The sequence below is a fragment of the Rhinopithecus roxellana genome, chromosome 21 (genome assembly GCF_007565055.1).
Source record: "Rhinopithecus roxellana isolate Shanxi Qingling chromosome 21, ASM756505v1, whole genome shotgun sequence".
Taxonomy (NCBI): Eukaryota; Metazoa; Chordata; class Mammalia; order Primates; family Cercopithecidae; genus Rhinopithecus; species Rhinopithecus roxellana.
In genome coordinates this window covers 79,977,882-79,990,344 of record NC_044569.1, presented here as the reverse complement: position 1 = coordinate 79,990,344, position 12,463 = coordinate 79,977,882, and the positions used below count along the sequence as shown (strand labels likewise).

The 12,463-nt window shown below is 35.3% G+C and overlaps 1 protein-coding gene across 1 annotated transcript in view; it reads left to right on the top strand.

Annotated features, from left to right (window-relative positions):
• The window catches only part of CCDC178 (coiled-coil domain containing 178), a 524,781-nt gene that overhangs the window by 93,049 nt on the left and 419,269 nt on the right, over positions 1 to 12,463 (top strand). The window contains exons 7-8 of the mRNA XM_030925827.1: positions 2,759 to 2,841; positions 5,426 to 5,626. Of these exons, the coding sequence (XP_030781687.1) occupies positions 2,759 to 2,841; positions 5,426 to 5,626 (284 nt within the window). The remainder of the gene's footprint in view (positions 1 to 2,758; positions 2,842 to 5,425; positions 5,627 to 12,463) is intronic.

Below are 12,463 nucleotides of genomic sequence, written 5' to 3'. Positions count from 1 at the left end.
CAGAGGATCACTTGAGCCCAGAAGTTTGAGACAAGCCTAGGCAACATAGTCAAAACCCATCTCCACAAACAAACAAACAACAACAACAACAAAAATTAGCCAGGTGTGGTGGCGCATGCCTGTGGTCTTAGCTACTCCAGAGGCTGAGTTTGGAGGAGTGCTTGAGCCCAGGAGATCAAGTTCACAGTGAACTGTGATTGTGCCACTGTACTTCAGCCTGGCCAACAAAACAAAACAAACAAACAAAAAATGACAAAATCCTCAACAAAATACTATCAACCTGAGTTCAGCAACGCATTAATATAATTATACGCCCAGGCGCAGTGGCTCACACCTGTAATCCCAGCACTTTGGGAGGCCGAGGCGGTTGGATCACCTGAGGTCAGTAGTTTGAGACCAGCCTAGTCAATATGGTGAAACCCGGTCTCTACTAAAAATACAAAAATTAGCCAGGCATGATGGCGGGTGCCTGTAATCCTAGCTACTCAGGAGGCTGAAGCACAAGAATCACTTGAACCTGGGAGGCAGAGGTTGCAGTGAGCCAAGATCGCACCACTGCACTCCAACCTGGGTGACAGAGTGAGACTTTGTCTCAAAAAAAAAAAAATTATACATCATGATCAGTGAGATTTATCCTAGAAATGCAAGAGTGGTTTAGCATACAAAAATTAGTTAAATGTGACACAAGCCCACACCTTTCATAAAACTACATTGTAAGGGAATGTATTAAACACAATAAAGGATATTTATGAGAAACCCTTAGTTTATATTATACCCATGGTGAAGACTGAAAGTTTTCATCTTAAGAACAGGAGCAAAACAAGGATGCCCACTCTTTCCACTTTTCTTCAACATTAGAACCCTTGCATATTGCTGGTGTGAATATAAAATAGTTTAGACACCAAGAAACAGTTTGTTGGCTTCTCAAAAAGTGAAACCTAGAATTAGCTATCACTTAGCAATTTGACTCCAAGATATATATCCAAAAGTATTCAAAACATGTTCAAACAAAAATTCATATACAAATGTGCATAACATCTGTATTCACAATAGCCAAAAGGTGGACATAATCCCCAAATCCATCAGTGGATTAATAGATAACCAAATGTGTTGTGTATACACAATGGAATATTATTCTACCATTAAAATAAATAAAATTCTACATACTGCAACATGGAGAAATCTTGAAACTATTATGCTAAGTTTAAAACGTCACATAAGGTCTCATATGATTCTATTTCTATGAAATATTCATAAAAGTTCATCCACAAAGAGAGCAGATTAGTCATTGCTATGAAAGAGCGCATTGAAGAAAGGGAGAGACTGCTTAATAAGTAGGGCATGTTCTTTTGAAGTGATGAAAATATATTGGAATGAGATGGTGTGATAGTTGTACAATGTCGTGAATATATTAAATGCCACTAAAGTTTCCACTTTCAAATGTTTAATGTTATGGGAATTTGGCTCAATAAAAAAAAAAAAAATTAGCATAGAATTTTACAGGTCCAAGAGTTAACTGAACTTTATAAGATACACAAAATGATCTAATTATGTATAATAATTTACTATATCATGTAAATGGTGTTAAAAGCCAGCAAGGAAAATACTATTTAATAGTTAATGCTGGACAGTTATTTTTCAATTTTTTAAAAGAAAACAAATGAGAAAAAATACACTTTTCAACAAAAATATTCTGAAATAAATATGAAAACTAAAGGAAGAAAATATAAAGAATATTTCTCTGACCTTGGAATAGACAGACTTAGCTAAATAAGTTGTGGAACAATGATGAGAAAAATAATTTGTAGCTATTAGAAATATAAAATGGTAGTAAAATACACTGAAAATAATTTCAATTAACTAAAGCAGAATGTATAATTGTGACTCTAATTTTATAAGAATTGAAATAACATTAGACTGTGATCTCTGAAGAATAAATAAATATGGATTACATTAGTTTTATGATTTTTTGGTATGTATACAGTTTTCTTAATGTAGAATACTTCTTTAATAAAAAATAATGTAATGAAAATTTCAAAAAGAAATTCTCTGCTTTGTTGTTGATACCAATTTTCTTGCAACTTTGATCAGAGAAAAAACACATTTAATAATGTATACTGAAGGCTAGTTTAGGATTCTAGAATCAGACCAGAGAAATATGGAGAAATGGTTTATTATTCAACCTACAGAATTTTAGTTAGAAAGGAAATAACATTTTAATTTATAGTCACCTCTCAAGACACTACAGTTTAGCGTTGTCCAGTAGAACTTTCTATGATAATGAATGTTCTATATTTGTATTTTCCAACAGTGTAGCTACTAGGAAGGAAATAACATTTTAATGTAGGTATTTTTCTAAAAGTTTATTATCTGAAATGATATTTTTACTCATTGTAATTTACATTGATTCCCCAGAAACTACTGAACTGAAATTACAGAAATAGCTCATCCAAATTATTCTCACAGAATACCGTTTGTCTTATAGAAACACTGTCTGGAAAGACCAGTTTCTTTTTTAAAAAATGTAGCATTTGGGGTCATTGTAACTAATTTTAAGTTTTTATTAATTTACCAGTAAATGTAAATCCCATTACTTATTAGAATTTTGCTATATTAGTCTTCTATCTAGTAATATTATATTGTATAGTGAGTTTCACCACAAATATTTAAAATTCAGTGGAAGAGCATAACCTAAGATTTGTTTTACTAACTTTAAGTACTTCGCTCCTTTACTGCTTGTTTCCTTCCCATTATATAGGAGCAGAACTTCCACAAAAGACCTGAAAGAAGATTGGAGTGTAGCTACACCAGTGAAAGAGGTCAAACCAGAAGAAAAGAGAGGTAAAGTTGTTCCTCCTACTTGAATAACTGTAATTATATTTAAAAGCTCATTGACTTCATTTAATATATTTCTAATTGTCACACTAATCATGTTTAAGAGTTTTATAATTATTATGAATGTTTAATAGACAAAATAGTCCTCTGTATTGTTTGATTAAGCATTCATTCAACAAATATTTATTAGTGAATATTATACACCAAATACTTGTTTAGGTGCTGAGTATTTAATGATGGCTGTCCACTTCTCAAGATGCTATTTGTAGTTTAGTGTTGCCCATTAGAACTTTCTGTGATAATCAGTGTTCTATGTCTATACTGTCCAATGGAGCAGCTACTAGCCACATACAGCTGTTGAACCCTTGAAATGTGGCTAGTGAGACTGAGGAACTTAATTTTTAAGTTTAATGTAAATTAAGTCACATATAAATGTAAATGGTTGCATGTGGGTGATGACTATCATATTGAAAATTGCAGCTCTAGTATATATTTAAGTTGTGATAAATATTCTTGTCACAATTTATAAAATACATAATATTTTATATGCTGGGGTAAAATTTGTGTTAACACTACTTTAGTGTATTTAAATATATTATTGAGATTTTATGTAGCACCTCCTCTTCCAATGGATTAAAAAACAGCGACTGTGTGACTGCTGAACTTGCACTTGTAACCATTATTTCATACTCCCATCTAGCAGGAAATCCTTGTCTTTATTGCCCAAAAACAACACAAAAAAGAAATGCATTAAAAAATTTCGCTAAAATTTTTTTAGCAAAAAATTGCTAAATCCTTGATTGAAGACTAATAAACTCAGGACTTTTTAAAAACAAGAATATTTTGTTTTTCAAAGTTTTCATTCATAGCAAAGCTTTGTTTTTACTGTTTTATTTTTCATTATTTGTGCCTACAGTGAAGATGAGGACCTTAATCATTACTTACCAAGTTTTCACACAACAAATGCTGAGAGAAAAAATAGATATATTAACAATCACAACTACAGTTCCATTAGCTATAATTACGTTTATTATCAATAAGTACCTTTGCGGTCTAAAACATACAACAATGGCAGGATGAGGAAGATTTGTTGTAATTAAGGGCTTATGCTAAAAAATTGCAGATAGTTGCTTAGAACAGTAATATGAAACTGCAAAACTGAGATGGCACTCAAGAAAAAAAAAATGAGATGTTAAATACAATGAATTTGGGGCATCCCGAGTTACCCATACAGTATTTGTTTAAGAATTTATTATTGAAATAGTATAAAAGACAACTCCTAGAAACATGATGAACACCTTTGCTAAAACACGTATGCATTCAATCAGAAGTATTTTAATTATAAGTGATATTAATTTATTTATATATTCCAGACTGAAATCTTGCTATTGTAATTGATTATAGAATGAATCATAAATTGACTGGAGAATACAGTGATGAATGAATATGTTTTCATTTTAAAAAGACAATTAATGATTTAAAGTATCCAAGATGTGGTAGAATTTGACAAAAGAAAACAATAGATTCAAAGACACCAAATAAAGGACCAGTGTAGAGAAAATCATTTTTATGCATTAAAAATAGGGAAACCGGTTTTATAAGAATGCTTCTGAAGCAGCATGCTGGATTTCTTTGAGAAGTCCAATGAGTTAAAAAATAGCAACTGTGTGACTGCTGAGCTGGCACTTATAACCATTGTTTAATACTCCCATCTACCAGAAAATCATTGTCTTTATTGTCCAAAAGCAACACAAAAAAGAAATGCATTAGTTTTCTTTCTTCTTGATGCAGGTTAGCTATTTTTCCTCTAGCCTCAGTTCTTTGGGGGCCTTGTCTCTTAACACTTTGTATTTATGTGTTTATATAACATTTTGGCAAAAGTCAGTGTTTATAAGCGTAAATCCTACAAGGATAGGACTCATATCTGTCTTCTTTACCTTCCTTATCTCCTGTGAAGACCATGTGCTTGTTCCCTGGAATATAATAGGCTCTGCACACATTTCTTTCATAAATGGTCAAAGGAGTACCCATGGTACTAATTTTGTTAACGTTAAGCCACATCATTCCAGAACTGTGAAACAGGAATCACAAGTACTTCTCATTAAAGGAGTTAATTCAGGGTTAATTTAGTATTACAACTAAATAGAATTTCAAAATTCCAGTGAATTCCTGGCAAAGCTAAATAGAGAAATTCTTACTGGATGAGACTGAAGAATATGACTTGTTTCTAGGAACCATCTATCATTATTCAGTAGTTACCTGATGTAATCTCTATGGTATGTTTTCTTATAGAATAGGAGGAAACACACACATAATTTTAAAATAAAGCTGTATAGTACAGCTTATGTTGGTTGAGATTTAGCTATTGTAATTATTTTATAAAATGATTATTAAAAATAGGTCTTCAAAGTTTATAATCAATCTTATGTTTGTATTATAATAAAACTGTCTTTAAAAAGCTAATTCATTTTTCTAACATTCTTTTATTAAATATATATTAAAAAATAATAATACAACTAAGGCCCATGTTCCCATCATCCAGCTTATTGACTGATTTATTAACAAATATGAATATATATATCTGTTTAAGATGAAAAGTGTCCAGAGTTAAAGCAGGAAATGGAAACATTGCTCTCAGAGGCCGTTCATCTCATTAAAAGTCTAGAAACTGACCGGGCAGAAGCTGAAGCAGCTTTAAAACGACAAAGATCAAGAAAGAACATGATTAACTTGAAAATTGACTCTTGGTCAGTCTGGAAACTTCAAGAACTCCCATTGGCTGTGCAGAAAGGTAATAATCGGGATTTTTATATTACTTCTTACTCTGTTGGAGGTACAGATAATTAATTACAGATCTGTGTATTTAAAAAAAAATTGTCCTAGTGCCAAAGCTCACACCTGTAATCCCACACTTTGGGAGGCTGGGGCGGGCAGATCACTTAAGCCCAGGAATTCGAGACCAGCCTAAGAAACATAGTGAAACCCTGTCTCTACAAAAATACAAAAATTAGCCAGGTATAGTGGAACTCACCTGTAGTCTCAGCAACTTGGGAGTCTGAGGTGGGAAGATTGATTGAGCCCAGGAGATTGAGGCTGCAGTGAGCCCTGGGTGACAGAGTGAGATCCTGTCTCAAAAAATAAATATCACCTGTTTAGAGTGACCGTATTATTTTGCATATAAACCAGCACTTTTGAAAGATGTTATTGAAGATAATGGTAGGTTCATAGATGCAAACTGTGAGACTGCGCTGGGCAAACCTGGACCTGATGTCCTTTTGGTGTGTTAGAAATCCAGTGGCGTTTATGGTACCTATAGAACATGCAAATATTTGGCATCTCTCCTATAATGACTACACTATTTGAATTTCTAGAACTTTAGGAATTTAAAGTGATTGCCAGTTGGTGTCATTAGCCACATTTTTAAGTCTAGGAAAATTGAAAGAGTTTTAAGTCATATTTTAAGCACTAAATGCATATGCTTGTGAGAATTTAATAGTAAATTTGCTTTGGGAACTTCTAGCAGGTAACAAAACCTAAAATGTTTCCAAGAGTCATACAGGTAACAGAGGTTTAAGAAGGAAATTCTTTTAGCTCACAGAGTGAGGGACCTATGGTGAAGGATTAAAGAATCTAAAGATATTGGATTTTTTTGTTGTTGTTGTTCTACAAACCCTGTGCCTATGAAAATATGCCTGACTACCTGATTCTGCCTGAAGCTGGAAGATTTTTACTCTCTCATAGGATAAAAATTTTAATTCAGGATGCACATGTTTTGTAAGAGATTTTTATTAATATCAGGGTGCCCATATATGATCTATCATTTAAACCAAGAAATCTTTGAGAGAAAAAAAGGACATTATGAATTATTACCCAGACCAACAGCCATTAATTCAAATTATAGGTCACAGTGTACTCATATTTAAACCTTTGTTATAATTTTATGTCTTCTAAGGCTGTAGTTACCAAAGTAGGGTATATGAATTCCGGAGAGTTGCAAGAAAAGATTAGAACTTTTATTTATATTTGTAAATTTTATCATTTTTAAAATTTTCTTTTTGAATAGAATTTATACTGTGTATGCTCCACTAATACAGTAGATTTATATAATTTATAAATATATGTGTGTGTGTGTGTGTGTGTGTGTGTGCATGCGTGCTTTAGAGGCAATGAGGCTACTGTAGTGTCAGAAAAGACACCCTGGGAAATTCTGGATCCCAGGAGATTCTTGACAGACTCTATTCACATTGACAGGAATCATCCTCAATTTTCCTAATTGTTTGGGAGGGTCTTCCTTGTCAGTAGTAGTAGAAAAACTATGGAGGGAAGGTTTTATTGAATTGTTTGCTAATAAATTTATATATAATCTCATATACCCTTTGTAATAGTGCTTAGATATTGTAGTTTTAGGAGTTCTACTTTAGGAGTTCTTGAAATAAATGTAAGTTGAGATACATGTGTGCACATTATAGTTACTTAATAAATGTGTTTTGAACTATGGAATAAATATTTGTCATGGGTGACAACTTATTGTTGGGTTCTTTTAATCAATAAAAGATCTACTTAGAAAACAGATTTATGTTCATCTGCTCTATTTTACGTAAGTAGCCACTATATGCAATGAAATTTAAATTCATTATGGTTATGTATTTTTTAAAGTTAATAGCTTTCTCTTTGAAACATATTCCTTACAGGTAATGTGTTCTCAGGAATCTTCTGCCTTTATATTATTTATGTAGAATATAATCTCTAAATTTTATGAATTTGTTTACAAAGTATACAGTCATATTTTTATAGTCTTTAGATTCTCAGAAGTATATAGCTTGTAAGACAGGAAAAAATTTTAATCTCCTTAACAAACTTAAGTATTATATTTGTTATAAATTTAGATACTTTTCAAAAATAAAATTAAGGAAACTCACTTCTTTCTAGATATTTTCTGGTCAGTCCACCAGATTTATCTTTCCTCCCAACTCCCCAATCCCACTTATATCTTTTGTTTTGTGGCCCAGGAGGCTGATTCATAGTGGACTGCATCAAAGATATTGTTTGCATTCTATCCTCCTGTTGGGTTCAACCAATGAGCATCAGTGGCAAGAGACCATGGGGAGATAATGGAGATGGGTGAGGCAGGGGTATTTATAGCACTGACTGCCCCGCTCTCCATCTGGTCACTTTAAGCTGACTGCATGCCTCTCCTGAAAATGACAGCCCTTCCCATCCAACATGTAGCCAATTATCTAGCAAATGCTTTTTGTTTTCCCTATCAAAAAAGAAAACTAGAAATAAGCTTACCATCATGAATTTGGTAGTATATGATCCTACAAATTATAAAGTTGGATATGCAGAGAAGTGTTCCTTTGCAAAATAAAAGGGTACTTATATTACGTTGTACCCAAACATTATGTGAAGACACAAGTAAACTTGTGACTCAGGCTCCTCGGGTATTCCCATTGTACCTGCTTCTATATATTCCCTGTCTTTCCCATAATCTACACTTTGGCTCCATGGGTACTTTCCTATGACGATCTGATGAAAGAGGAAAAAACAAAACACAGCCCTGGTTTCTGAATGAATTTGAATAGTATGTAGACATAATTTGGAGAATTACTGCATTCCAGTCACTGGATGGGAAGGGTGAAAGCTAATCACCCCAGTGGGCAGAATTTTAAGTACTCTTTGAAGAAGGAGAAATGGCTCAAGGAACATATGGGAAGTGGCAAAAGGGAAGGCAGAGTGTCAGGGAATTTGAAAATAAATGAATGTAAGACTGCTAAAAAGAAGTCTGGGAAGGTAAGAGATGACCTTTGGAAGAGATAGATTACAAAGATAATTATGTCCCATATAAATGCTCACCAGAATGCCACTGCTATGGAAAGTGGTCTCAGTAATTAATGGAATGTTAAATCTTCCATTTTGTTTTGAATTGTTTTGTTTTGTTAATTGTTCAGTTATTACTACAATCGTGTTTTGTAACAACCACCTTGGTACTCAGTGGCTTACAACAATAAGCATTTTCTTATTTGCTGATGGCTCTGTGAGTTGGCTAAGGAAGCTCTTCTTCAGGCCATATATCCAATGACCTTGGCTCAAGGCTGTGTGTTGAGTTCAGGTCAGCTTCATGTGTCTGTCATCCACTTTGGCTAGCACCTTCCCAGGAGTAAGGTTTTCATGTGGCAAATTGCAAGAATACGAAATGGTGAATAGAAACATAGGATGCTGCTCAAAATGTCAGCTTGGAGCTGGCATACCTTCACTTCTCACATCCATTTGGAGATACAGTTCAAGTTGGGATTGGGTGGGGACACAGCCAAAATAAGTATCACATCCAAACCAAGAATCTATATGATAAGAAATTATCTCTATCCCAAGGGAGAGGGTAGTGAACAACATATCTATTATATCTTGTTTCTTATAACTATTCCTGATATTGAGTTTATTCTATGATTTCAACATATTTCATAGTAATCTCATCTTCAGTTGTTAATTATATTCTGTAGAAATCCCATAAGCCTTGGATTACTTTTTGTCTCTACTAGAATCCTAGGAGTTTCATTGGTTCTAGATGAGTTTTCATACTAATTTCTTAGCTGAATCATGATCTCTAAACCTTCTTAAGTTTCAAGTTAGAGTTTTTTATTTCCTTGAAGTCATTATTTTTCTACCCAGGGTCATTTACTGAGTTTTTTTAAATCCATGCCAAACTGTTTAAGCTCAAAGTTGTCAGTGAATTTTTAATAGGTAAATCAACTTATTTCCTAGTTTTAGTTCTGTATTAGTTTGTTTTCACACTGCTGATAAAGATATACCTGAGACTGGGAAGAAAAAGAGGTTTAATTGGACTTAACAGTTTCACATGGCTGGGAAGGCCTCAGAATCACAGCAGGAGGCTAAAGGTATTTCTTACATGGTGGTGGCAAGAGAAAAATCAGGAAGAAGTAAAAGTGGAAAAATCCCTGATAAGCCCATCAGATCTCGTGAGACTTATTCACTAACATGAGAATAAGATGAGAAAGACTGGACCCTATGATTCAGTTACCTCCCCTTGGTCCCTCCCACAACATATCAGAATTCTGGGAGATACAATTCAAGTTGAGGTTTGAGTGGAGACACAGCCAAACCATATCATTCCACTCCTGGCCCCTCCAAATCTCATGTCCTCATATTTCAAAACCAATCGTGCCTTCCCAACAGCCCCCCAAAGTCTTAATTCATTTTAGCATTAACCCAACAGTCCACAGTTCAAAGTCTCATCTGAGACAAGGCAAGTCCCTTCTGTCTATGAGCTTGTAAAATCAAAACCAATTTAGTTACTTCCTAGGCACAATGGAGGTACAGGTATTGGGTAAATACAGCTGTTCCAAATGTGAGAGATTGGCCAAAACAAAGGGGTTACAGGGCCCATGCAAGTCCAAAATCCAATGGGGCAGCCAAATTTTAAGGCTCCAAAATGATCTCCTTTGACTCTAAGTCTCACATTCAGTTCACACTGATGCAAAAGGTGGGTTCCCGTGGTCTTAGGCAGCTCTACCCCTGTGGCTTTGCAGGGTATGGCCTCCCTCATGACTGCTTTCATGGGCTAGCATTGAGTGTCCGTGGCTTTTCCAGGCACGTGTGCAAGCTGTGGGTGGATCTACCATTCTGGGCTCTGGAGGATGGTGGCCCTCTTCTCACAGCTCCACTGGGCAATGCCCCAGTAGGGACTCTGCTGGGGGCTCCAACCCCACATTTCTCTTCCTCATTGCCCTAGCAGAGGTTCTATGTGAGGGCCCCACCCTTGCAGCAAACTCTTGCCTGGATATCCAGGCATTTCCATACATATGAAATATAGGTGGAGGTTCTCAAACCTCATTTCTTGACTTCTGTGCACTCGCAGGCTCAACACCATGTGGAAGGTGCCAAGGCTTGGGGCTTCCACCCTCTGAAGCCACAACCTGAGCTCTACGTTGGCCCCTTTCAGCCATGGCTGCAGTGGCTGTGACATAGGGCACCAACTCCCTAGTCTTCACACAGCATGGGGACCCTGGGCCTGATCCACGAAACCACTTTTTCTTCTCGGGCCTCCAGGCTTGTGATGGGAGGGTCTGCCATGAAGGTCTCTGACATGGCTGGAGACATTTTCCCTGTGGTCTTGGGGATTAACATTAGGCTTCTTGCTACTTATGCAAATTTCTGCAGCCAGCTTGAATTTCTCAAAAAATGAGTTTTTCTTTTCTACTGAATTGTCGGGCTGCAAATTTTCTGAACTTTTGTGCTGTTTCCCTTTTAAAATGGAATGCTTTTAAAAGCACCCAAGTCACCTCTTGAATGCTTCGCTGCTTAGAAATTTCTTCCACCAGATATCCTACATCATTTCTCTCAAGTTCAAAGTTCCATACATCTCTAGGGCAGGGGCAAAATGCCACCAGTCTCTTTGCTAAAACATAACAAGAGTCACCTTTGCTCAAATTCCCAGCAAGTTTCTTAGCTCTGTCTGAGACCACCTCATCCTGGACCTTATTGTTAATATCACTATCAGCATTTTTGTCAAAGTCATTCAACAAGTCTCTAGGAGGTTCCAAACTTTCCCACATTTTCCTATCTTCTTCTGAGCCCTCCAAACTGTTCCAACCTCTGCCTGTTACCCAGTTCCAAGGTCGCCTCCAGATTTTGGGCTATCTTTTCAGCAACACCCCACACCTGGTACCAATTTACTGTAGTAGTCCGTTTTCATGCTGCTGATAAAGACATGCCCGAGACTGGGAAGAAAAAGAGGTTTAATGGAGTTACAGTCCCACATGGCTGAGGAGGCCTCAGAATTATGGCCAGAGATGAAAGGCACTTCTTACATGGCAGTGGCAAGAGAAAAATTAGGAAGAAGCAATAGCAGAAACCCCTGATAAACCCATCAGATCTCATGAGACTTATTCACTATCACAAGAAGAGCATGGGAAAGACCCCCACCCCCCGATCCAGTTACCTCCCCCGGGTCCCTTCCACAACACGTGGGAATTCTGGGAGATACAATTCAAGTTGAGATTTGGGTGGAGACACAGCCAAAACATATCAAGGTCTCTTCCATTTTCTGTTGCTTCTTGAGTCAATTTTAGTAATTTATATCTTCTGAAGAATTTGTCCATTTCACTGTAGTTATCTAGTTTGCTCGCCTAAATGTTTTTCATGAAATTCTCTTACAATTAATTTCTGTAATAGTAGTAGTGATGGTATCTTTTTCATTCCTAATTTTGGTAATTTGTGCCTTGTGTCTTTATATCATGGTCATTCCAGCAAAAGATTTGTCAATTTTGTTGATCTTTTTAAAAAGTCCACTTTTGCTTCCTTTATTGATTACTGTTTCAGCTTTTATACCATTGAATTTTTTCCTCTGATTGCCCATATCTTATTTGCTTTGGGAATAATTTAAACCTACTATATTTTTCTTTTTATAAATTAGAAGCTTTGATTATTTACTTGATGCCTTTTTTATTTTCTAGAATTATCAGTTAAAAGTTCTAAATTTTCTTCTCAGAATGTCATTAGCTGCATTTTATAAATGTTCATATGCTGTGAGTTCACTATTATTTACTTCAGAATATCTTTTAAAATTTCCCTGAGATTTCTTATGGAATCTATTATTTATTTAGAAGTTGCT